Genomic DNA, 26808 nt, shown 5'->3' on the forward strand with positions numbered 1-26808 from the left:
GAGAGGTTGGAGGATTATAATTTTACATTACATAATGTGTCTTGATTATAAAAAAGAATCTACTGTCCTAGACAGAATGACTATTCATGTGTAATTCATTCAAGTATGGAAACTACAATAAACTAATTTCAACAAGCTTTTCCTTGACTTGCGTCTGGGTTCCTCAGAAAGGTTTGCAACTAAGGGTTACTTAAAAGTATCCAGACAAGTGGAGACTGAAAGGGATTTTTGTTACATTTTCAAGCTGGAACCTGAACCATCAACGCTGTGGTATTGGATTCACAGTAGTCCAGGGGTTGAAAGAAAAAATGGAGAGATCAGTTACTCCAAAACATGTGGCCAAACTGAGTTTACTGATGTGAATAACTAGACTACTAGACTGGACTAATACGGGACTACAGTTGATTTAACAGTTCGTTAGAAGCTGATGCACCCAAATATCAGTGTCTGCCACAGTGTAAAAGAGTTTCACAGAATCAGAAATCTGATATGCTTTAACATGAAAACTGGCACGTATACTTTCAATGTTTCAGGCTAAGAATACTGTTTAATAATATCTTTCCCTTTCAATAATGGTCATATTTTATATGTGAACCCATAATCTTGTGTAGCATGACAGCACAAAATGTTGAGGAATGTCTAAAGGTAAGTAATTCACACAGATTCAAGCGAACTACAGAAGCTCCAACGTGAAATGATAAAGCATTGATATTGTGCGATATTAGATTCGAACAGGTAATAGCCGCTCACAATGTTGTTTACCACTCAGTATTAGACAACAGTAGTTGAACAGCTATCGTCAAAGTAAATATGGTTTGCAAACGTTTAGCTCAAAGTAGCGGAGAACCTTAAGGCTTTGTTTGACTAACTGTGATTGAGGTGCACAACCATTGCTCTTGACTGCAGTGATGTTCAATTAAAATGTTTTCGTGCTTGAACATTTTGAGAATATCTGATAAACTTCAGTATTATTTACTTTCAATGGAGGGCTCATCTGTACTGAGTGGCAGGTACATCAGCAAATCACCGTGCTTGTTTTACAAAACTGTGCAATCACAGACGTGCACAGGCGGGCATTTCCGGTTCAAGACTGGTCGACTTGTGCAGGTGAGCGAAGGCGAGTTTTCTACTCTCTTACATAAAACTGAGTTTATTGCAGGTAAATATTGAAAACTGGCGATGTCGACAGAGACTATGAATAGAAATAGTTCCAAAGTAGTTTATCTTGCAAAATGTATATTTTTTGTGCGACTCAAATTAAAATTAAAAGGTAAAACTGTCTCGGGGTTCCAGTCAACAGGCCAATGTGTCGGTCAGCTGCTGCTAGCTTGCTAGCCTGCTAGCTTACTGGAGATATTGCTAGCTAGCAAGCTATGTCAGTAACAAGATAGCTAACTTACCGATGCTGTCTAGAGATAGCTTGCTAACTATAGCAAACAACTTTGTAGTTATTTTACAAAATATACAAGAATCTATAACTAATATTGAAGTCTCTATATTTTAGTTATTTATATTTTACAGGGAACACTAGATTGCAGAATATTTTGTTTAAAATATTTACGTTGATAAGCCAGCTAACTAGCACTAAATGATACAGCACTGAGTTCAGTGATAGTCGCCGTCCGTTCTCCCCAGTCCCTGCGGTCACATTCAGGTCATGGAACTTTGCTACCAGCTACATCCCATCAATGTGGCATCATAACAGCACTGTACTGTTTGTTATAAGCTATATATTTAAATGAACTGTCTCATAATTTTTTTTATAAACGAATATTCTGACGAATGTATCAAAGTTACGGGTACTGTCGCTAACTCAATTTTCTTCTGTTCGGTGTTTTAGAACGGGTTGACAGTCTACCAGGATGATTGTTGGGCGCAGTGACATGGGTAACCACAAAATGGAGATTATATACGTATGGCAGAGCCATCTCGCTGTTCTGAGGTATGTATTTTACTCTTGACTGGTCAGTTAATATTCAATGGATGATATTTTATATCCAAGCCTTTGATATAAAATATCATCACTGGTTTATTTAGACACACATTAGTGCTTGAAAATAGGAACGTTAGTGTTTTATTATTATTATTATTATTACGGGTGAGAGGAAATCTGTCCGCTCGTGAGTAAAGCTGACAGCTGGATTACCATTGCACACAACCGCTGCTGTTCTGATGCTGCCTTTGGGCCATCTCAGAGGGAGTTTGTATTTCTTACCACGAGATGGCGCACCGACACTAGCGACGACTGGTCAGTAACGGCTTTATAATAAAATGTCCCTGTTCAGCTCATCAAAAACATGATCTAATAATTTTTTTACGGAATGGAATGTCAAACATGTGGACCAGTTCTTGTCATTCCCGCCGTATGGATTCACGGCCATATTTCTCGACAGGCGATGAATCAGGAGGAAATGCAGGTTAGGCTGAAGTCCTAAAGTAGAATCAGTCAGAATGGAGACTGTAGAATTGAGCCAGAAAAGGCCATGTTGTTGATGAACTATATGATAATGAGGTTGTTTAAAGAAGGTTGCTGTCTTAGACAAACTGCTGATGCTATGGGTAAGGTACACTACTGCATGTTGACTGGCGCTCACCCGCTTTTCGTTTTACTCGTTTCCTTGTTGCTTTTGATGAGCTGTTTGAAGAGTGTACGTTTGGACCCTTCAGTCCACGCGAGCAGGCCAGGCCCCCTAGGCCGGAGACATGATTGGGCCATGATGGAGGACAACAGAAGGGCAGGGCTGTATCTTTGTCGCCCTCTTGCGGACACAGGCGTGTCCTCGATGCTGTTCTACTCTAGTGGCGAGTATGAGCAATGTCTCCCGCCGGCCGCAAAGACGTTCTACGGCTCTGTTTGTCAGACCTGAAATTCGAGAGAGAGGACCGAGCCGCCATTTTCCGTGTGACGCTCTCCCTGAAACGGCAACGAGAATAACGGATTAACGGGGGAATTGCATATAAACCTGACAACAAAAATCATCTCGGAATAAGAGACGAACAAACTGAGTATATTTGGAAATAGAACCGGTGTGAAAATCTACTAGATTTGCACCGCATCTCTAATTACGGAGAGCAGGCTGACGCGGTTCCTGAACTATTCGTTGTTTCGCCCATTTCGTGATTCCGGGAGCAATACTGGCTTCAGAATTAGAGCGCACTCTTCGGGTTTTGTGAATAGGCGGTCTTGCAACAAATGATTTTTTCTTTTTTAATGCACCTTGATCGCACACACGATTACCTATCCGCGGCGGGGATTTAATTCTACAATTTCCCCGGACTTGGGTTCTCATCACGTGGTAGGTTCCTCCTTTTTTCTTTGTCACTTTTATCTTTGTGGTAAAAAAAACAGAAGGAACTTTGCCTCTTGCTTGTTAGATAACAACCGCCTACCTACTCAAGGAAGTAGTAGGCCACTAGTTTATATCTGACAGAAGTTACGGAGCGGGGGAAGAGAAAATAAGCTACATTTTGCAAATGCAACCAGACGTAGGCTAAGGCATTTCGCCATATGGAAATAGCCTACTATCTTGTCCTACGCGTATCAATGTCAAGTTTGTCATAGAGAAGATCTCTCATTCAGTCTCATTATATGGTGAAATGCATCTGGAAACAGCGGGTCTGCAAGCCCGCTCCACTGCCCACGAGAAATGCAGCTCGCCGCATTCTGAACTTGCTCGTGCATTATGTAGGCTACGGTACGGTACGCACCCAAGCAATTCTGTCGAGCCGACGCCAGCGCTACCGACAATATTTGTAGTCTTTCACCGTAATCCTTGAATGTTGTGGCCCATGAATGCGGTAACACCCATTCCCATAACAGTTTTGGACCTATTTCCTCACAGCTAGGAATTACAACGGGGTTATATAATCGCATAAACACGTACAGGCGCCACGTTATACTAATTGGCACGGTAAATATTTTATATCAATCAAGTCTGGCCAGCCTACAGGTTTGTGTTTGTCATTAAATGTATAAACCTCATCGTGGGGAAAGGTATGCGTTTATCCCGCCCCTGATAACGCAACAGCTTGTGTTGCAATATTCTGTAAAACTAGCAGTTAAACCTGCAAGGACGATCCTAAATTTAGAGCTGTTTTTAATGGAGTCTATTCGTTCGTAATTAATTAAAAAGGGATTGGGATGAGTTTCTATTTTGATCCTTATCCAGATTCTGCTCTTAAGACCTAGTCCATGGTCACACTGGACTGATGGCGACCTAGCTGGATTGAAATCAGTCGTTTTATTCACTGATCTTGATTGCAGTTGGACGAAGGCAGGAGTGACAGTGCAGATAGTGTCTTCATCATATTCACTGCAGGCCCCCCCTCTCCCTTCTCCTCCTCTCTCCTCTCCCCTCTCTCCTCGTTCATGCGATCCTCCGATAGCACGTTCACCCATCCACCAGGCCCAGCCAGACGACCAGTAGTTTTCCGTTATATAAGCGTGTGTTGCGTTACTGTCCCTGGCATGGAGGGAACTATCTCAGCGCTCGTCGTCCGATGGTTCCAACATCACCGGATCTCAGGGATGTGGAGGGGGGGGGTAGTCTGTGTGTAGGATTGTCTTCCTGCAGACTTCTCATCACTAATAATTAGCTTGGTTAATTGTTCACTGAAAATACTGCTGCAAGAGGAATGTTAGATCTTGACTTTTGTTGCTGCTGGGTTGTTGTGCGTGTGTGTGTGTGTGTGAGCGAGCGTGTGTGTGTGTGTGTGTGCGTGCGTGTGTGTGTGTGTGTGTGTGTGTGTGAGCTTGAACATGCGTTTGTCCAGGGGATTGGGAATGGCTGTGCTAGCCAGGGGAGTTCAGAAGCCTGTCTGGTGGTGAGTGGTACCCGGCCTGTCTTCCCCACACACACACACACACACACACACACACACACACACACACACACACACACACACACACACACACACACACACACACACACACACAGCCTTGTCCCAATTCCAGCCACGTGCTGGTGTGCTTCATCAGTAGTAGGCCTGGCTTCTCCCAGCAGAGTTGTTGTGGAGTCTCTGACAGTTCCAGCCTGGCTCATGAATGGCTGCTTCACCCTCACTGCAGTCAGACAGGGTTCCAGCCTGGCTCATGAATGGCTGCTTCACCCTCACTGCAGCCAGACAAACATCCTGGTATCAGGGAGAGAAACGTATGTCAAGCACTGATGGAGGTGGTGTTGTCATGTTAGTTTTTATTTACCTTCAATCAGTCATGTTATGACAATAATTTATATATTTGAAGTATTCCTAAATGCATACTATATTTCAATTCCTAATGTAAGAGAGATCTAGTATATACATTTTATCTATTTAAAAAAAAAAATTCCCACGGAAAGGACTGAACTTTATGTAGTTAAGGCATTTTAGTTTTATTAACATTTGTTATCACTGTTTGGTTCAGTTGCGGTTTCTCATGACCTCAATCTACAAACCAGGCCTCCGCTCCTTGTAGACCTTGTACTTTATGAAGTATCAGTTTGATGTCAGTTACAGAAGGAACAGATTAGGGTGGATTTGGTGCTCACTCAGACGACAGAAACGATTTCACACGTTTGTGTGTGTGTGTGCGAGAGAGATAATGGAGAGTTTCGATAGTAAACATTTCGTTTCAACTTTGTGACATCATGGCGGTTGCTCCCACTTGCTGTGTCATCCTGTCAGTTGACACAGCTGAACCTTCTGTAGCTGCCGGTCAAGGCTGACGCGCACACGCACGTGCACACGCACACGCACACACCATTAGCCCAGATGAGGGCGGTAGATAGTGCCAGTGACTTGGCCCCTGCCAGCAGGCAGAATAAACATCCGGTGTTCGAGAACTTTCACTCCATAGAAAGATCAGTAGCAGTGTTACTGTTCTATCTCTGGTCCACTAGTACCACCTGCATACTGGATAGCACTGCAGTCTAGTATAGCCTCACTCTCTCTCACTTCCACACTGTCTCTCTCTCACACTCACTCACACACACACTCACACACACTTTTAGTGAACACTGAGTGGTTGATGTTGTCTAGTTAGGTGTCCGTGACGAAAGGAAACCCTCACACCATACACAATCACACAGTGGGATAAATGCTGTGGAGTCTGACTTGAGGGTAGTGTCTTCTTCACACACACACACACACACACACACATACACTGTCTGGGAGCTGTCAGCATGTGGGGGCTGTCAGTCATGCAAAGGCTTTGACCTACATTGGTGCTATCAGCTGTTAGCTCATGCAGCCCATGCTAACATGGATGCTGCTACTGTGCAGTGGCCCTCCCTTCTCTCTCTCACACACACACACACACACACACACACACACACACACACACACACACACACACACACACACACACACACACACACACACAGCAGCATACACTTCTGGATTTCACCAACACATCTGGTCCCCCTCCACAACTTAATGAGACAGCTGGGTTCTCGAGATCACTACCGCATGAGAATCCATCTTGCCAAAGTTCCTCTTTTTTGCCCAAACCACATTGGTTTGGACCAATCAACACCCTCTGAGGAACTACTGGCAACTATTGACATGGTTGTTAGCCTGTGATAGACGATGATTGACACATGGTTCATCCAATCACCTGCCAAGTATTTTTTGAGTATGTGTAACAGACCATCTGGGGAGTTAGGTTACCGCCCCATTCCATCCAACTCCTGTCCCCAGCCACGCCCACAAACAACCCTCTGAACACAGCCAGTGTGTGGTTACCAGTCTTCTAGGGGGTTAAGATGTGGACCAAGGCAGCCACCTGCCCACCCTGCAACCCATCTTCATGAGCTCTGCTCTCGTACACCATGTCCTGGGACTGTCGCCAGCCTCCTCCTGCTCAGTACGACCTCCAGAGCACAGGGCCCGGAGCACAGGGCCCGGAGCACAGGGCCCGGAGCACAGGGCCCGGAGCACAGGGCCCGGAGCACAGGGCCCGGAGCACAGGGCCCGGAGCACAGGGCCCGGAGCACAGGGCCCGGAGCACAGGGCCCGGAGCACAGGGCCCGGAGCACAGGGCCCGAATCAGGATGTGTAGTCTGTGAAAAAGTGGTCTTGTAGCGCTGTGATCGTGTGTGTGTGTGTGTGTGTGTGTGTGTTTGGCTTTTCTATTGAACACAGTGTCTGATGTTCTCCTGTTCCCTGCCTCCCTCCGTCTCTGCCCCCCCAGGTGTTCCCCCTCCCGGGCCTCAGGAGGAGCAGCAGTGGGCTGGTGTGGTGGAGCTGGCCTCAGGCCCGGGCGAGGCCCCCTACTGGCCGGCCCCCTCCCCGCGCTGCATGGCTGCCATGGCGCCAGCTCTGACCGACGCGCCCAACGAAGCAGCCCACCGCATCCGCTTCAAACTGGCCCAGCCTTCCTCCGCCCTCTCCCCCAGCGCCACGGAGACCAGCCAGGACTCCGACAACATCAGCCCCCGAGGGGCAGGGCGTGGCAGGAGGGCGGAGGAAGCAGGGAGGGGCGTAGGGAAACTGCAGCCATTGGTGGCCTCCTACCTCTGCTCTGATGTCACGCCTGTGCCGTCGTCCAAGTTGCAGGCCCTGTTGCCCAGCCTGCTGCCCGCCCCTGGACCCCCCAGGAGATCCCTACACACCCCGGCCCAGCCCCCCCTCAACGGCCAGGCCAAGAAGCAGGGCAGGAACCTCGGCCCCACCCTGAATGGAGACTCCTCCCCCCTCCCCCCCCAGACCACCACGGCCTGTACAGAGCACGCTCCCGTCAGAGGAGGGGCGGAGCCCCAGACTGGAGTGTCCTCCGATCCAGCACCTTGTCTTAAACGGCGGTCTCCCCTGGCGACCGCCGCCACGCCCTCCAGCTGCCCGCACAGCGAGCCTTCAGACCGACCTCCGTCGCTAACCCAGGACTATTCCTCCCCCGCTACCACCGTGACTGGGCAGGAAGGTGTCGGCAACAACCTGGGGGCTGGAGGAGGCACAGAGACCCCTTTCCAGCTGGTTACCGGGGGCCCGGTGACCAGCCAGGATGGCCCGGGCGCCGGGGAGCTGGACGTGGGGCCGGAGGGGCTGGTCCAGGGCTCGGCGTGGCTGCAGGAGCGGGCTCAGCAGAGCCAGGGCCGGCAGGGGGAGATGTCCGGCCGGCTGAGGCACCTGAGGAGACGCCTGCAGGTGGTGCAGGCCAAGCAGGTGGAGCGACACCTCCAGCAGCAGCTCCACGGCCTATTGGAGCACACCGTGGGAGGGGGCGGAGCCCGGGGGAGGGGCCAAGAGGACAGGGACGGGATTGGACGGCTGCTGAAGCAGGGTTCCACGCCATTGGAGCTGGAGCGTCTGTACGTGAGCGGGAGCGCAGTGCTGCGCGGCGTGGAGGCGGGGTTTGACTCGGACGCCACGGCGAGCAGCTCAGGAGGGGAGACGGACGCGGAGGAGGATGAGCCTGGCAGGGCGGAGCTGGACCAGCGCCACGTGTCACTGTGAGTCTGCTTCTCTCTGCTTCCCTCTGCTTCCCTCTGCTTCCCTCTGCTTCTCTCTGCTTCTCTCTGCTTCCCTCTACTTCCCTCTGCTTCCCTCTGCTTCCCTCTGCTTCTCTCTGCTTCCCTCTGCTTCCCTCTGCTTCTCTCTGCTTCCCTCTGCTTCTGGAGGGAAGTGGATCTTTTGGGGGGGGGGATCTGTGTCACCATGGAGAAGGAATGGAGGCAGGAACCATGTAAGATGAGAGAGATGAAGATAAAAGATAAGAGGTAGGAAGAGGGTTAGAAGGGAGCGAGGTAGATAGAGGTGAGGAGGGGAATACAAGAGCTTGAAAGAGAGGTAATGATAGTTTGAGTGAGTGTAGAGTCGAAACAGATGGAGCTGGTAAAAGAGGAATGATTGTGAAAGAGAAATGGTAGAAAGCTGCCGGGGAAAGAGAGAGACAGAGGTGGTGATATTCATGGGGGCTGTAAGGAGCCTGGATGGGATGTTTGTTGTGATCTAGTAGGATGTGAGTCACCCTGGTTCCAGTGTGATCAAACTAGATCCAGTTCACCCAGGATACCAGCTCCACGGTTCAGCTGCAGGTCACTGCTATGCTGGAGGGGAAGATGGAGCATTGGAGACAGGCCTGCAAAGCAGGATGCTGTTCATGCTTTGTGGACCAGTGTTAGCAAATCTATTTGTGCTCATTTCTTTCCTTTGGCTGGCTGACTGTTTTCCTGTCTGTCTGACTGCCTGGCTTACTGTCTGTTGGGCTATGCTTGTCCCTTTGACTGCCTGTCTTCTAGGCTAGACCTAATCTATCTGACTGCCTGTCTGTCTTCAAGGCTAGACCTAGTCTGACTGGCTCTTTTTTGTGTGTGTGTGTGTGTGTGTGTGTGTGTGTGTGTGTGTGTGTGTGTGTGTGTGTGTGTGTGTGTGTGAAGAGCTAAAGCCAGCCACATGGGGATAACCTACATCTGGTCACATGGTGATTGCATAAGAACTAACAGGGTTAGTCCCAGATTATGACCCTGGAGCGTAGAGAGAGACAGAGATGCAGGCCGAGAGATGGAGTGAGAGAGAGAGACACAGAGAGAGAGAGACACAGGGAGACAGAGAGAGACACAGAGAGACACAGGGAGAGAGAGAGAGACACAGGGAGAGAGAGAGAGACACAGGGAGAGAGACAGAGACACAGGGAGAGAGAGAGAGACACAGAGAGAGAGAGACACAGAGAGAGAGAGAGAGAGACACACAGAGAGAGACACAGGGAGAGAGAGAGAGACACAGAGAGAGACACAGGGAGAGAGAGAGAGACACAGAGAGAGACACAGGGAGAGAGAGAGAGACACAGAGAGAGAGAGACACAGAGAGAGAGAGACAGAGAGAGAGAGAGACAGAGAGAGTGAGAGACAGAGAGAGTGAGAGACAGAGAGAGTGAGAGACAGAGAGAGTGAGAGACAGAGAGAGTGACAGAGAGAGTGAGAGACAGAGAGAGAGAGAGAGACACAGAGAGAGAGAGAGACACAGAGAGAGAGACACAGAGAGAGAGACACAGAGAGACACAGACCACTGATGACTCATAGTTACCGTAGACTGGAGGGTGAGGGGGGGGGGCTATTTACTAACATCCAGGCCTAGGCTCCAGTAACCACGTCCAGACCTGATCCTGTTCCACTTCAGACAGGCCTGTTAAAGGAGCAGCAGCCCTGCCAACCACACCAGGGTCATGTGAAGCCTGTCTGGTGTTTAACTCCCTATATGCTCGTCTGAGGTGTTTGATTGGGTACCTGTGTACCTGTGTGTTGGAAATCAGGGACTCTCTTTGGGGCCAGGGATCCTTACAGGGCAGAACATTTTCCAAGGACCCCCCCATTATTGCAGCAGCCATTCAGAATATCCTTTTGTGCTCTTCACTGGAAAGAATATGCTTGTTTAATTGGTGCTAATGGTGCCCATCTGTAGATTATTATATCTTTTTTCACTTTTTAATGATACAGTACAATTTTATAATTTGACAAGTTATTTTGCGGACGTCCTGACTGTGGTTCGCGGAACCTGCTTTGAGAACCACCGTTGTAAATTCAGCATACTTCTCCTGGTGCGACCACACCTGAAGATCCTTATCTCCTCCTCCCCCCCCCCCTCCCTCCTCACGAGCCCTTTGAGCTCACCACGGTGTCCTGCACTGTCCACAACACATCACACGCATCATGCAGTGAACACGTGTCACGTCTGCTGCTGGTCTGAGAGGGAGGGCCCGTGAGGGACGTCTGTACACGTGCTGTGTGGCAGACATGGGTGTTTTTATGGAGGAGAGATCTTGATATGGAGTCATGGATCCTGATGCTGGGTCTGGTCTGGCAATAACAAGTGGGCCTGGGTCTGGGTCTGGGTCTGGGTCTGGCCTGGGCCTGGCCTGGGTCTGGTCTGGGTCTGGCCTGGCCTGGGTCTGGCCTGGGCCACTGCTGTTTGGGAGGAGGACCAAGGAATGTTGTCTTCTGGTTTTTTCCACCCTCATTTGTATTTGGTCTGTGGTTTATTTGTGATTACAAACACACACCTCTCTTTCTCTCTCTTCCCCACATTTACAGACAACCTTACTCCAACCCTTTCCTTTAAACTTTCTTACCAACCTCCTTCCCTCTCCACCCCCTCTCCTCTACCTCCTCCCCTCTCCTCCTGTCTACCTCATCTCCTTGCTTCCTTCTGTACCACTTTTCCTTTCTACTGTGTGTGTGTGTGTGTGTGTGTGTATGTGGAAGCCTAGCTCTGATTGGTTTACAATTCTTTGTTTATTGTCATTTTTGCAGCAGTGGTGGTTTCCTGTTGAGTTAGAAAAACTTCCTGTGCTGCTTTGTTGCTGAGAAACAATAGAGCAGCCCTCTATCTTTCCCCTCTATCTTTCCCCTCTATTACTGCTGGTCTGGTCTGGTCTGTGGTATGATTGTCCTGTCTGTCTGTCTGTCTGTCTGTCTTCCTGCTGTCTTCCTGCTGTCTCCTGTTCAGCCTGTTCCTCACCTCACCTGGCTAATTCTACTTCCTCCTCAACCAGTTAGGTTACATAGTTAACGTGGGTGGAAATGTCTCAATCTTGGTGTCTGTGTCTCTCTCTCTCGCTGTCTCTTTCCGTCTCCCTCTCTGTCTGTCTCTGTCTCTCTCTCTGCCCTCTTTTTCTGTCCTGTTTTTCCTTCCTTCCTTCCTTCCTTCCTTCCTCCCTCCCCTTCTGTTCTTAGCTGATGTCTGTCTCCCAACCTGACACCTGCTCCAAGTCACAGCGTCACCAAGCAACACATGGTCTCTGTTCTCCCCCCTGCTCCCCTGCTCTGCAGGGTCCTGCTGTCTGTAGGGTTATGGTGACAGGATCTCCTGCTGTCTGTAGGGTTATGGTGACAGGATCTCCTGCTGTCTGTAGGGTTATGGTGACAGGATCTCCTGCTGTCTGTAGGGTTATGGTGACAGGATCTCCTGCTGTCTGTAGGGTTATGGTGACAGGATCTCCTGCTGTCTGTAGGGTTATGGTGACAGGATCTCCTGCTGTCTGTAGGGTTATGGTGACAGGATCTCCTGCTGTCTGTAGGGTTATGGTGACAGGATCTCCTGCTGTCTGTAGGGTTATGGTGACAGGATCTCCTGCAGCCTGTTGGGTTATGGTGACAGGATCTCCTGCTGTCTGTAGGGTTATGGTGACAGGATCTCCTGCTGTCTGTTGGGTTATGGTGACAGGATCTCCTGCTGTCTGTAGGGTTATGGTGACAGGATCTCCTGCTGTCTGTAGGGTTATGGTGACAGGATCTCCTGCAGCCTGTTGGGTTATGGTGACAGGATCTCCTGCTGTCTGTAGGGTTATGGTGACAGGATCTCCTGCTGTCTGTAGGGTTATGGTGACAGGATCTCCTGCTGTCTGTAGGGTTATGGTGACAGGATCTCCTGCTGTCTGTAGGGTTATGGTGACAGGATCTCCTGCAGCCTGTAGGGTTATGGTGACAGGATCTCCTGCTGTCTGTAGGGTTATGGTGACAGGATCTCCTGCTGTCTGTAGGGTTATGGTGACAGGATCTCCTGCTGTCTGTAGGGTTATGGTGACAGGATCTCCTGCTGTCTGTAGGGTTATGGTGACAGGATCTCCTGCTGTCTGTAGGGTTATGGTGACAGGATCTCCTGCTGTCTGTAGGGTTATGGTGACAGGATCTCCTGCTGTCTGTAGGGTTATGGTGACAGGATCTCCTGCTGTCTGTAGGGTTATGGTGACAGGATCTCCTGCTGTCTGTAGGGTTATGGTGACAGGATCTCCTGCTGTCTGTAGGGTTATGGTGACAGGATCTCCTGCTGTCTGTAGGGTTATGGTGACAGGATCTCCTGCTGTCTGTAGGGTTATGGTGACAGGATCTCCTGCTGTCTGTAGGGTTATGGTGACAGGATCTCCTGCTGTCTGTAGGGTTATGGTGACAGGATCTCCTGCAGCCTGTAGGGTTATGGTGACAGGATCTCCTGCAGCCTGTAGGACCAGGGCTGGTTTCAGCTAGAAGTTGTAGGTTTAGTTTTTGTAGGCCTAGATGAAATACACCATAAATGATATACCACCATTGCACGATCCTGGGTTTTGTTTACTAGATGGAAGAATGTAGGTATTGTTGTTGTCATTGTTTACCTCAACAGATGGATCACTAACAGACACGGCTGTAGTTTAACACACGAGGCACTAATCAGTCTGGAGATTAAGACGACCACAGATTAGAGGACCCACTCCCTCACAGCTTGTGAACACAACAGTGGGCACATTTAGGAGCTGGTTCCTGCAGGAGGAGGGGCTAGGGTTTGGCAGTTGGTCACTCCAGAATGTTGAATCAGGTTTGTTATCTGTGGAGCAACCTTAGATGACTGTGTGTGACACACACACACAGAAGATGGGGTATGCTTGTTACAGTTTACACTGCCTTATCTTCCAAACCAGGCTACTACTGAGGAGGGGGGGGAGGGGTGTTGAGGAGGGGGAGGGGAATGGGGAAGGGGGTGTTGAGGAGGGGAAGGGGAATGGGGGAGGGGGTGTTGAGGAGGGGGAGGGGAATGGGGGAGGGGGTGTTGCGGGATGGGGGAGGTCACTGAACGTGGCAGTTCAACCATGTGTCTCACTGACGAGAAGCAACATGGTGGAAGACTGCTGACAGACCAAGTTGTGTGTGTGTGTGTGTGTGTGTGTGTCAGGTTGTCTGGTTGGTGTGTGTGTGTGTGTGTCAGGTTGTCTGGTTGGTGTGTGTGTGTGTGTGTGTGTGTCAGGTTGTCTGGTTGGTGTGTGTGTGTGTGTGTGTGTCAGGTTGTCTGGTTGGTGTGTGTGTGTGTGTGTGTGTGTGTGTCAGGTTGTCTGGTTGGTGTGTGTGTGTGTGTGTGTGTGTGTGTGTCAGGTTGTCTGGTTGGTGTGTGTGTGTGTCAGGTTGTCTGGTTGGTGTGTGTGTTGTGCAGATGAGCCTGTGGGTGATGCAGGTCCTGTCTACCAGCGTCCTCCAACAGGACATGATATTGTGCTGGTGTGTGTTCCGTGATGGAGAATGTAAAGCCTACAGATGGTTCTCATTCTCCTGCTCCATCCTGGATCATGTCCTATCACTGTAGGGGGGAGTGGCTTCCTGGTCAGGCAGGCCACACCCCTCGGCCTCTCTACCACCTGGCGCTGTCATCATACCATCTCCATCCCCATGACAACACACAGCATCTTACAGCCTGCTGCTCACAGCGCTGCTATGGCAACCTGCTGGTGTTGTACTGGTCTCTACTGCTGCTATGGCAACCTGCTGGTGTTGTACTGGTCTCAACTGCTGCTATGATAACCTGCTGGTGTTGTACTGGTCTCTACTGCTGCTATGGCAACCTGCTGGTGTTGTACTGGTCTCAACTGCTGCTATGATAACCTGCTGGTGTTGTACTGGTCTCAACTGCTGCTATGATAACCTGCTGGTGTTGTACTGGTCTCAACTGCTGCTATGATAACCTGCTGGTGTTGTACTGGTCTCAACTGCTGCTATGATAACCTGCTGGTGTTGTACTGGTCTCAACTGCTGCTATGATAACCTGCTGGTGTTGTACTGGTCTCAACTGCTGCTATGATAACCTGCTGGTGTTGTACTGGTCTCAACTGAGTAGGACAGTTGACTGCTGCCAGTGATTTTCCAGGAGGAAGAGGAAGTGAGAAGCAGGCCATTCCCAGACTCACCCCTCCCTCCCTCCCTCCCTCCCTCCCTCCCTCCCTCCCTCCCTCCCTCCCTCCCTCCCTCCCTCCCTCCCTCCCTCCCTCCCTCCCTCCCTCCCTCCCTCCCTCCCTCCCTCCCTCCCTCCCTCCCTCCCTCCCTCCCTCCCTCAATCTGCCCTCTCCTCTAGTTTCACCACCCTTTCTTGATCACACAAGCCCCTCTCACACTAGCCTCTCTCACACTAGCCTCTCTCACACTAGCCTCTCTCACACTAGCCTCTCTCACACTAGTTTCAGCAGTATTTTCACCAGCCTCTCAACTCCCCCATTCATCTATCTCTCTCTCTGTCTCTCTGTCTGTTTGTCTCTCTCTCTCTCTCTCTCTCTCTCTCTCTCTGTCTGTCTGTCTGTCTGTCTGTCTGTCTGTCTCTCTCTCTCTCTCTCTCTCTCTCTCTCTCTCTCTCTCTCTCTCTCTCTCTCTCTCTCTCTCTCTCTCTCTCTCTCTGTCTGCAGCACCATGGAGTCTGGTCATGTGACTGTGAGGGGGAGGGATGTGGCTTTCTCACAACATCAAACCCTTTGTTCTTCAGACCCCACCCACAGACTACACACACAGCTCCTTCTGCTCTCCGTCTCTCTCCCCCCCTCGCTTTCCCTTCAGTGTTGCCACGGGCGATGGGATTTCTGGAACTTCATGGAATGCTGAGTTGGTCAGAGTGGATTAGCCCTCAGAGCTCTGCCTTTTTTGTAAGGAGAAAACCGAACGTGTCGTTTCTGATGAGAGAAGGATGAGGGCTCAGTAAACGATCGTCCCGGATGATTCAGCAGGTTGCCATGTTGGTAGCAGGACAGGAACAGACATGCCCAGAAGACCTGCTCTGTCGCCCTGGCCTGCCCCCAGGGGCGTGGCCTGCCCCCAGGGCCGTGGCCTGCCTCTCGGTCTGACATGAAGTGTGTTTGCGCTCGTGGAAAGCCATATTCGTCCTTGAGTGGTTGCCCTTCTTCTGTGGCCCTCTCCACTCCTGGTGTCTCAGGGGGGCAGGGCAGGGTACAGGGTCTCTGAGGGGCAGGGCAGGGTAGGGTACAGGGTCTCTGAGGGGCAGGGCAGGGTACAGGGTCTCTGAGGGGCAGGGCAGGGTACAGGGTCTCAGGGGGGCAGGGCACAGGGTCTCTGAGGGGCAGAGCAGGGTACAGGGTCTCAGGGGGGCAGGGCAGGGTCTCAGGGGGGCAGGGCAGGGTACAGGGTCTCAGGGGGGCAGGGCAGGGTACAGGGTCTCAGGGGGGCAGGGCAGGGTCTCAGGGGGGCAGGGCAGGGTACAGGGTCTCAGGGGGGCAGGGCAGGGTACAGGGTCTCTGAGGGGCAGGGCAGGGTACAGGGTCTCAGGGGGGCAGGGCAGGGTACAGGATCTCAGGGGGGCAAGGTCAGGGTACAGGGTCTCTGAGGGGCAGGGCAGGGTACAGGGTCTCAGGGGGGCAGGGCAGGGTACAGGGTCTCAGGGGGGCAAGGTCAGGGTACAGGGTCTCAGGGGGGCAAGGTCAGGGTACAGGGTCTCTGAGGGGCAGGGCAGGGTACAGGGTCTCTGAGGGGCAGGGCAGGGTACAGGGTCTCAGGGGGGCATGGTCAGGGTACAGGGTCTCTGGGGGCAGGGCAGGGCACAGGGTCTCTGAGGGGCAGGGCAGGGCACAGGGTCTCTGGGGGGCAGGGCAGGGCACAGGGTCTCTGGGGGGCAGGGCAGGGCACAGGGTCTCTGGGGGGCAGGGCAGGGCAGGGCAGGGCAGGGCACAGGGTCTCTGGGGGGCAGGGCAGGGCAGGGTACAGGGTCTCAGGGGGGCAGGGCAGGGTACAGGGTCTCTGGGGGGCAGTGCAGGGCAGGGTACAGGGTCTCAGGGGGGCAGGGCAGGGCACAGGGTCTCTGGGGGGCAGGGCAGGGTACAGGGTCTCTGGGGGGCAGTGCAGGGCAGGGTACAGGGTCTCAGGGGGGCAGGGCAGGGCAGGGCACAGGGTCTCTGGGGGGCAGGGCACAGGGTCTCTGGGGGGCAGGGCAGGGCACAGGGTCTCTGAGGGGCAGGGCAGGGTACAGGGTCTCTGGGGGGCAGGGCAGGGTACAGGGTCTCTGGGGGGCAGGGCAGGGCAGGGTACAGGGTCTCTGGGGGGCAGGGCAGGGCACAGGGTCTCTGGGGGGCAGGGCAGGGCAGGGTACAGGGTCTCTGGGGGGCAGGGCAGGGCACAGGGTCTCTGGGGGGCAGGGCAGGGCAGGGTACAGGGTCTCTGGGGGGCAGGGCAGGGCAGGGTACAGGGTCTCTGGGGGGCAGGGCAGGGCAGGGTACAGGGTCTCTGGGGGGCAGGGCAGGGCAGGGTACAGGGTCTCTGGGGGGCAGGGTGAGGTACAGGTGTGAAAGCACCCAGCGCAAGCATCGAGAAACAGTTGTTCACATGGAATCCCTGTGGGCTGTGAGCCCCAGTGTGTTGTGGGCCTCGCTGAGGGACTGAAGACGTGCCGTCCTCTGGTTAACCAGGATGACCTCCTCGCGTGACATACTCAGCAAGTCTGCAGGTGCCACGAAGGCAACAACAGGCAAAAATGTATAGACCAAGCCTCTTTTGGTTCTTTTAGACATGGCTTCATGCAAGTCAATAACGCCATTGGTCTTAGCAAACAAGGATGATGTATGTGTTTCATTGCATTAAAGAATGGGGAAGCGGTCACTTGAGTTTTATCTGGAGGTGCACTTTAATGCACGGAGTGACCAGAAGCTCTTAGAGCTGCTCACTTGTGACCAGAGCAACTTGAACGCAGGTGTGAGCCAGGCCTCTGTCTCTCTCTCTCTCTCTCTCTCTCTCTCTCTCTCTCTCTCTCTCTCTCTCTCTCTCTCTCTCTCTCTCTCTCTCTCTCTGTCTCTCTGTCTCTCTGTCTCTCTGTCTCTCTGTCTCTCTGTCTCTCTGTCTCTCTGTCTCTCTGTCTCTATCTCTCTCTCTGTCTCTGTCTCTCTCTCTCTCTCTCTCTGTCTCTCTCTCTCTGTGTCTCTCTCTCTGTCTCTCTCTGTCTCTCTCTCTCTCTCTCTGTCTCTCTCTCTCTCTGTCTCTCTCTCTCTCTCTCTCTCTCTCTCTCTTCTCGTCCCTTGTTTTCCCTCTTTCTTGACCCCTCTTATTCTGTCCCTCTCTGTCTCCATCTCCCCCGTCTCTCTCCTCCTGGCCCCCTGCTGTTCCCCTGCTCCTCCCTCCCTCCCTCCCCTCTGCCCAGCTCTCTGTAGCAGCAGGTGTTTTGGTGCTGATGTGGTCTGAAAAGGGCACAGGGGTTTTCTCCTCGTATGTGTGTTTGTGTGACTTCCTGGGAGGCAGTTCTGTTGCTGACTTCACTGCTCTCTCACTTCCTGTTAGCTTGTGTACATGCTGTTAGAGAGAGAGAGGGAGGGGGAGAGAGGGAGGCACATTGCTGTATCTGGGTTGGCTATAGCTAGACATCATTTGGGGGTCTCTCTGTTTACTGTCCAGTAAAGCTTTCCACTGGCTCTGAAAGGACACACAGACACTCACAAACACCACACACACTCACAAACACCACACACACTCACAAACACCACACACACTCACAAACACCACACACACTCACAAACACCACACACACTCACAAACACCACAAACACCACACACACACCACACTCACACACCAACTACATCAGCTGCAACTCCTGGGTGAGAACCGGAAAGACAGGTGTGGCAATGAGTCAGACAAGGCATTTTTTTCCAAGGTCAAAGTGTGTGTGTGTATATACACACACACACACACACGCACCATATAATGCAGTCCTCTGGCTGTAGTCTGTGTGCATGTGTGCGTATGATGTGACCTACTACCCTGCTCTTCTCCCTCTCCTCTCTCTGCTGCCCCTGCTGGCTCCGGATGGTACTGCAGCTGCTCACAGCCTTCCCCTCTCCCCCTCCATCCTGTTCACCCCCCTCCCTTCTCTCCTCCATGTGTAAAATGTCTGGCTGGAAAGAGTCTGGTTAGAGGCAGGGATCTATTCATTATGTATCTGCCCACCGATTAGAGGGACAATCTGAGGAAAGAGATGGAGGGTGGATGCAGCTCTTAAGGGAGAGGGGAGGTGGTGGAGGACAGAGGAGAGGGGAGAGAGAAAAAAGGAGAGGAGTGTGTATCTTAAGGACAGAGCAGGTTATGTAATCCTGTCTTTGTAGAACAAAGCTGCTCTCTCTCTACCCCATGGTCTCTCCCTCCATCTCTAACCCTGCCCTTCACCCTCTCTCTCTTCTGATTTCTGAGACTTTTACCCTCCTTCATCTCTCTCACACACACACACACACACACACAGATCAGCTGGGAGGGAGCTGTGTGTGTATCTTACTGAGGCACAGCTGCCTGTGTGTGTGTGTGCGCCTTGCTGAGTTATGTGTGTTTGCTGTGTGTCTGTGAGACAGAGATCAGAGATGTTTTTGTGTACCAGTCAGGTGACTGTTTGTCTAACTCCCCCTGTGTGTGTGTGTGTGTGTGAGCAGGTGGCGCCGTGCGGAGGGTCGCCACGCTCTGGAAAGAGCCTCCCTGATCAGCCACTGGAGCTGGCTGCAGGCTCACGTGTCAGACCTGGAGTACCGCATCAGACAGCACACAGACATCTACCGCCAGCTACGCCTTAGCAAGGTCCACACACACACACGCACACACACACGCGCACGCACACGCACACACACGCACGCGCACGCACGCACACGCACACACACACAGACACACACACACACAGACACACACACACACACGCACACAGACACACACGCACACACGCACACACACACACGCACACACACACGCGCACGCACACACACACACACACACACACACACGCACACGCACACGCACACAGCTCAAGAAGACTTTAACATCTATTACAAAGTAGGCCACTGGAACCCTGTCCACAACACTGCTGTAGGTTGTCAAGGTAACACTAGCCTTTCTCATCGTTGCCCTGGCAACATTTAAGTCTTTACATCACTGATAGAGGTGATAGACACACACACACACACACACACACAGCTCATTCTTCTCAAACTTTGTCCCCCTCATGCAGCCTGACCAAGTTCCTCTCCACCTCCCCCCATCAACCCAGCAAGCAGCCAATCCTCTCTGCATCTCTCTTGCTAACCATGATTCTGACCTATCACAGGGCTCCATCTTGCTGGGGGACCCCACGCTCTCCGACTCATTGGCTGAGGATGGGGAGGTGAAGGCGGAGCCTGCCGTTGTCCAGGTTACACAGGTAAGAAGTCAGTCGAGTACATCAGTGGTCAGGTCACTTTCTGTTGTGCCCCAGGCTGAATGTGTCAGCAAAACACAGAGGGTCAGATTTCTCTGGTCACCCGTAGCAACAGAATGCTGAATGAGCTTCAAGCTAACTGTAGCTCCTAAAGTGTAGATAAATGTGCACATTTTGTGAGTATTTGCCATAAAACTCTGAAGTTCTACATAATGAGGTATAGACATCAATCCATTTGGGGCAAATGTAGCTAATCTTGCTATCCGTTGTAATTCAGTCAGTTAACCTCAGCTAGTTTGCCTACTTGGCTAGAAGCAATATTGATGTACTACATGTGTTGATTCTAGGTTTTGTTTTTTACACTAAACTAGGCTTCAGCACCAACCTAAAACCAGTCTGTTGTAGCCTAGTAGGCAGGCAGCCTAGTAGCCTGTTTTACATGTGAACTAAACCATACCTCCATATGTAGGGAGGAGGAAGTAGGGATGGATGATTGAGTGAGTGAAGGGGGAATGAGGAGGATGGAGAAGGGGGGGGGGGGATGGAAGAAGAGAGGGGGTGAAGAGAGGGCTCGTTGGCAGGGGTGGAGACACAGTGGTCTTTGTTGCACCCTGCCAAGTGGTGTGTACCTTCCTGCCTCTTTAGTGCACTCCTCTTCCTGGAAGACTAGCGCTCTCTCTCTACCTGCTTCTCTCTCTCTCTCTCTCTACCTGCTCCTTCTCTCCTCCCTCCCTCTCTCTCTCGCTCTCGCTCTCTCTCTACCTGCTCCTCTCTCTCTCTCTCTCTCTCTCTCTGCCTCTCTCTCCCCCCCACACACACACTTCTACTCTAGAGGGGAGAGGGGGAGGAACACAGACATGGGAGGGAAAGAAAGGCGGTGGGGGGAGAGGGGGGGGACGTTGTCATGGTAACCATGCCAATTGCCTTCCTCTGTCTCCAGGAGCGCGGCTTGGACGCAGGGACGGGCAGTTCCGGCTCAGTCTCCATGGAAACGGGCCCAAGGAAAGGGTGTGTGTCCGGGAGGCAGGTCAACGGTGTCATCAACAGGTACTACCCACTGTGTGTGTGTGTGTGTGTAGACACAATCCATGTGGTAACAGCTGCTGTGTGTCACAGTGTGTGTGTTTTAACTAGCAGCTGGTGACAGGACTTGGCAACACTGGGATCATGAGCTGTGTTATAAGTGTTTACCAGTGAGTAGAGCAGGGACAGACACCGACTGTAGGAAAGTGAAAACGATCATCAAATGAGCACCACACCCCTTACTAACCCAGATGACGTCACTCAGGGGGTGATGACGTGGTACACCAGACCCCCAGGGCAGTAACAGGTGTGCAGGCCGTGTGCTGGAGTTAGTCTCCATATCTCCGCGTCCAAAATAACTAGCTGTGTCTCCTCCAGCTTTCATTCTTCCTCGGCTCAGCTGGAGGATCAGCGAGGCCAGACACAGCTCCCCCTGCAGGAGCAGGGTAGTACTGCAGCCCGCACACGGCCTCTCCTCAGCTACAAGAAACGACGCCTCCTCAGACCCTCCAGCCTCAACAACCTCCACCGCAAGGTCAGCCCCACCTCAGGATAACCTGAGCACAGCCTCAGGATAACCTGAGCACAGCCTCAGGATAGCCTGAGCACAGGCTCAGGATAACCTGAGCACAGCCTGACTGACACCACAGCACCTGTGTCCTCTCCTCCAGGTGCAGAGTCAGGGTGTGTGTTGGTGTGTGTGTGAGCTCAACCCACAGTGTGTGACCTGTGGCGGCCGCAGCCCCTCCTCTGGGCCGGAGGGCCCGTATGATCGCCCTCTGCTGGAGAGACTGGCTCAGTTGGACACCAGCCTGCACCCTATCCTCTCTCTCTCAGACGGTAAGCCGCTAGCAAGCAAGCAGCCTGCCAGCAAGCTGGGATGTCTTCATAGAGAGAGAGTAGACCCCGCCCCTGCACCCAGGAGAGACCAGCTGGAGGCTGGATCACGTGGCATATTACACATGGGTGTTTCAATAGTCTTTCTTCTCCCCTTTCCCCCTCTCCAGATGTGGCCATGGGTCTTCACCTACAGAGGATGCTGAAGTCGGAGTGGAACAGCCGTCCTCTGAACAAGATGAAGCCCCTGAAGAAGCTGTCTCTGAAACACAGACTCTCCACCTCCACCTCCATCTCCTCCTTCTCTTCCACCTCCTCCTTCTCTAAGAACAGACACAAGACCAGCTCCCTGCTCTCCTCTGGCCGTGAGTCCCTCACGCCACACAGACACCATCTCTCCCTGGCCTGGCCTGGCCTGGCCCGGCCCAGTCTGGGTTCGAGAGGCTAAGCTGTTCCTCCACAGCCACACTGGGCTCTGTGTTGTTAAGGAGGTAACCATGACAGCCTTCCCCCTCCCCCAGGTGGCCCCCACTCCAGGGTCCGGTCAGACAAGCTGCACAGGCAGCAGCTGCACAGCCTCCAGGGCTCCTCGCTGCAGCCCCACTACCGGGGAGAACGCAGCCACGCCCACAGCACAGACAAGCCCCACCCACGCAAGAGGCCACGCCCCGAGCTCTCTCTGGACAGGATGGACTGTGAGAACCCCTGTTCTTCACCCCCTTCTCTCTCCCTGTCTCTCTCTCTCTCTCTCTCTCTCTCTCTCTCTCTCTCTCTCTCTCTCTCTCTCTCTCTCTCTCCTTTCTCACTCTTTCTCTCTCTCTCTCTCTCTTTCACTCCCTTTCTGTTTCGCTTTCACTGTGTCACTGCATCTATAGGAGTCTATTTTGGATTAATGTGTTGCCGGTGAGAAATGTATTTTAAACCTATGTCTCCCACTCTTCCCTTCCCTCCTCTCTCTTCATGCTGGCCCACTCCCCCCCCCCTCTCTCGCCCTCTCTCTCTCTCTCGCCCTCTCTCTCTCCTCGCCCCAGCTCTGTCTAAGCTGTATATGGACTCAGGCAGCCCGTACCCATCTCTGCCCGGCCTCCACACCTCCTCCCACGCACTCAGCCCCCACCTGACCCACGCCGCCCCCCAGGCCTACAGTCCGCTGGCCCGGCAGTTGGCATCCTCCTTCGAGGCCCCCGGCCCCTTCTCTCTCAACTGCTCCCTGGTGAGGACCATCCTCCTCCACCTACGTGTGCTGTGTGTGTGTGTGCTGCAGTGTACGCAGGCTGTGTGTGTGTGTGCTGCATCCCTGTAGAGGTGCTGATGTGTTGATGACTGACAGCATCATTCCCCCCCCCCCCCCCTAGCAACAGCAGCCCACCCGCCGTCGCCGTGGCGAGAGCTCGTTTGACATCAACAACATCGTCATCCCCATGTCTGTGGCGGCAACCACACGGGTGGAGAAGCTGCAGTACAAGGAGATCATCACCCCCAGGTCTCTAATACACACACACACACACACACACTACAGCTAGGCCTACTAGGCTAAGGTTATATTTATGGCTCTCTCTCTCTCTCCTTATTACACTTGCTCACACATATCCTCTCACACACACACACACACACACACTACAGCTGGAGCACGCCCTGAGCTGTGTGGTCTGTTCCCCCAGCTGGCGTGAGGTGGACGTGTGTTCCAGACTCCCTGTAGAGAGGCTGGAGGAGCGGGAGCTGGAGGAGGAGGAGGAGGGGGTGGAGGTAGAAGACCTGTCTGACCAGGTGTTCTCCAGGCTCCACCAGCCCTGTGAGGACCAGGAGAGGACCAGATACCGCTGGGCTGCTGTCTCCTCCAGCACAGCCACCACCACCAGCACTGTGGCCAAGAGGAGGGGCAGCAGGTACGCACCACTCAGCTGTCTGTCTCACTGTCTGTCTCTGTCTGTCTGTCTGTCTGAATCTCTCTCTGATACTATCTGGCCATCTGTTTCACTCTCCACTTCCTCCCTGCTGTGTCTCCCTAATGCTCCCTCTCTTTCTTCTGCTGTTTCTTCTTGCTTTGTCTTGTCTCTGAGCTCTTTGTCTACTTCTGACTCATCTCCTGCCTCTGTCTTTCAGCAAAGAGACTACATGTTCTGCTCTGTTAAAGTTTTGACTCATGTCAGCCTTGTGTTAACAGATGTTCCCTCTTTCCCTGTCATCTCTCCTGTGGCCCCGCCCTCTCCTCTCCTGCCCCCCCTGCAGGTCCTACAAGTCGGTGGACGGCCGCACCACCCCCCTGCTGTGTTGCACCACCCCCTCCACCCCACAGCCCTCCTCCCCTGACTCCTCCCACTTCCAGGCACTCCAGGACTATGGCTCCTCCCCCTGCTCCCCAGCCAGCCCAGACATGGCGTTCGCCCCCTACCCCCCCGGGGCCAGGGACCCCCAGCGGCTGGTCTCCAGCGACGACACGCGCTGCTCCACGCCCGACACCTCGTACGAGGACCAGGTACTCCCCTAATGTGTCTCACTTTAGATGTTAGCCACTGGAGCTGAAAACGACTGAGACAAACGTGTGTGACTAGCGTGTGTGTGTTTGTTTGCGAGAGAGTGTAAAGTGGGTTAACACGTGTGACTAGTGTGTGTACTGTGTGTGTGTGTGTACTGTGTGTGTGTGTGTGTGTGTGTGTGTGTGTGTGTGTGTGTGTGTGTGTGTGTGTGTGTGTGTGTGTGTGTGTGTGTGTGTGTGTGTGTGTGTGTGTGTGTGTGTGTGTGTTTGTATGAGAGAGTGTAAAGTGGGTTCTTCCTACCTGACTGACTGCATGTGTACTAAGCATCCCCTGTTGGCCAAATACTGTAGCTAGTTTTGTCATTCACATAGTAATCACTGTGAACTGAATTTGGCATCAACAACATGACTTTGAATACCTTATTCTAGACCAATACATTAAACAAATGGTTTTGGCATTAACATGCTTCCCGAGACTACTGCTTAGACTACTTCTGTTTTGATTGAAGTTTAGAGACTAAATTACAATTTTAATTTGATTAAACTAAACTAAATGTCATCCGTTTTTGTTGACTAAAACTAGACAAATAGTCATGGATAAGTCTGACTAAAATAACACTAAAATGCTCAGACTTTTAGTCGACTGAAACTTGTCTAGACTAAAAAGAGCATGAACGTGACTAAAACTATTAAAAACTAAAATGACAGCTCGACACTAAGTGTCAGACTAGACTAAAACTCAAATTAAAACAGGTCGCCAAAAACAACACTACTTGCAGCAACGTAGTTGTCAGGAATTTAACACAACAACAAATATATATATATCTGTCTTTTTCCTTCTCGTCCAGGTGCTCCTACCGGTGTTGCCGTGGGAACGGCGTTCCTTCCCCCTGGACGGCGAGCCGGAGCAGGAGCCAGAGGAGGAGGGAGAGCGGCCGTACCGGAGCCTGCGTCGCCCCTCCACCTGCCGCACGCCTTCCCCCCTGCCCTCCCCGCTCCCCTCCCCACTCCCCCCGCCCGAGCAAGCCAGCAAGCAGAAACCCTCCACAGGCCACGCCCACAGACACGCCCCGCGATGAAGCCTGACGTCCCCTCCCCCCTCAGAGAGCTCCTCCACCACCTCTTCCTCCACCTCCACCATCTCCACCACCTCCTCCACCACCTCCTCCTACACCACCTCCTCCTCCTCCATCTGCTCCTCCTCCACCTCCTCCACCACCACCTCCTCCTCCACCCTGAAGGCCCACCGTGGGAGGAGAGAGGACGGCTGCTGTTTGCTCTTCACCGCTCTCCCGTCCTTCCCAGCCATGGTGAGAGCCCAGATCCATCAGGAGAGGGACAGGGCGGAGAGATGGAACCGGAAGACCAACAGATGGAAGGTGCAGAGAGAAGATCAGACCTCCTTCCTCCACGATGACATTAGACCGGCGTGGGCGGGGTTTGGTAGGCGCAGCTTGCTATTGGTGGAATTTCAACTTGCTCCAGGGCTCTTCCCCCCCCCCTCATCATGTGATGTCTTTCAGACAACTCAGTAGCTAACATGACCCCCTCTCCCACAGCCTCCTCCAACACCCCCCGCCCCACACACACACACACACACACCCCTGCCCCCCACACACACCCTCGTCCTTCAACACCCACACACACACACACACCCTATCCTGAGGCTCTACCTGGCACCGCTGGTCACCTGGTCACCCGGTCACCTGGTCACCCGGTCCTTCAGCTTCAGATGTCTGTCTCTCTCCTGTCTGTCTGTCTCCCTGCTCTCCAGCCATATTCCCTCAGTCTGTCTGTCTGTCTGTCTCCCTGCTCTCCAGCCATATTCCCTCAGTCTGTCTGTCTGTTTGTCTGTCTCCCTGCTCTCCAGCCATATTCCCTCAGTCTGTCTGTCTGTCTGTTTGTCTGTCTCCCTGCTCTCCAGCCATATTCCCTCAGTCTGTCTGTCTTTCTGTCTGTGTCTGTCTCCCTGCTCTCCAGCCATATTCCCTCAGTTTGTCTGTCTCACTTCTGTCTGTCTCTCCTGTGTGTCAGTCTCTCTTTCACTCTCCTCTCTTTTAGTCTCCTACAGTCATGGTTTCCCCCCCAGCCTTGCCCAACCAGCACATTTCTCTCCTTCTCTACTCCTTTCTTTTCTCTTCTCCTCGCCTTATCCCACTTCCCTCTCTCCCCTCCTCCCTACCTCCCCTCTCTCCCCTCCTGCCCTCCTCCCTACCTCCCCTCTCTCCCCTCCTCCCTACCTCCCCTCTCTCCTCTCTGTCAGTGTGTTACCATAGTGAGTCATCTGGCACCATGTTTTGTTGTGAGTTATTTTCATACTTTAGAGTTTCCACTGTGGTGAGGGTGGCTGGGTCTGCTATATCCCCTAGCATGTAATAGTTTGTACAAAAGAATATTATATTTTGTAAATACTTTTGTTTTGATTCTTAACTGTGTTTGGTGTTCAGGTTCGTAGCGACCCTGGCTGCATAGAAACGAGACACATACAGGATATTAAACACTTTTTTTTCCTTAAGCGAAAGCAGATACAAACAGTTTTTTTCTGGATGGTTGTGGAGTTCGACAGACATCGTTTGTGCTTCTCTGAATAAAAGTGGATTATATTGTA

The 26808-nt window shown here is 52.4% G+C and overlaps 1 protein-coding gene across 3 annotated transcripts; it reads left to right on the plus strand.

The window, feature by feature from the left end:
* The first annotated feature begins 1140 nt into the window (after window positions 1-1140).
* Window positions 1141-26808, plus strand: kansl1b (KAT8 regulatory NSL complex subunit 1b). Of its 3 annotated transcripts, XM_084676982.1 has the most exons (15): window positions 1141-1159; window positions 1841-1942; window positions 7172-8429; window positions 19113-19254; window positions 19775-19867; window positions 20805-20911; window positions 21266-21422; window positions 21559-21727; window positions 21895-22089; window positions 22246-22419; window positions 22756-22937; window positions 23080-23207; window positions 23386-23610; window positions 23954-24200; window positions 25049-26808. In XM_084676982.1, exons 3-15 carry the CDS (start codon window positions 7279-7281, stop codon window positions 25277-25279), a joined length of 3201 nt encoding a protein of 1066 aa, XP_084533108.1. In that variant the 5' UTR covers window positions 1141-1159; window positions 1841-1942; window positions 7172-7278; the 3' UTR covers window positions 25280-26808. The 3 variants fall into 3 exon arrangements, with proteins under 3 accessions (XP_084533108.1, XP_084533109.1, XP_084533107.1); XM_084676983.1 differs by lacking the exons at window positions 1141-1159; window positions 1841-1942 and adding an exon at window positions 2808-3296 and having other exon boundaries at window positions 23086-23207; XM_084676981.1 differs by lacking the exons at window positions 1141-1159; window positions 1841-1942 and adding an exon at window positions 2811-3296.

The sequence above is a fragment of the Hypomesus nipponensis genome, chromosome 17 (assembly GCF_054491055.1).
Source record: "Hypomesus nipponensis isolate SF chromosome 17, ASM5449105v1, whole genome shotgun sequence".
Lineage (NCBI taxonomy): Eukaryota > Metazoa > Chordata > Actinopteri > Osmeriformes > Osmeridae > Hypomesus > Hypomesus nipponensis.

Excerpts from the sequence above, each read along its gene's own strand:
- kansl1b (XM_084676982.1), top strand. The coding sequence starts at position 7,279 with ATGGCTGCCATGGCGCCAGCTCTGACCGACGCGCCCAACGAAGCAGCC. Across the intron at positions 20,912-21,265 it reads GTCAACGGTGTCATCAACAG|CTTTCATTCTTCCTCGGCTC; the intron begins GTACTACCCACT and ends TGTCTCCTCCAG. Across the intron at positions 21,728-21,894 it reads TATCCTCTCTCTCTCAGACG|ATGTGGCCATGGGTCTTCAC; the intron begins GTAAGCCGCTAG and ends CCCCCTCTCCAG.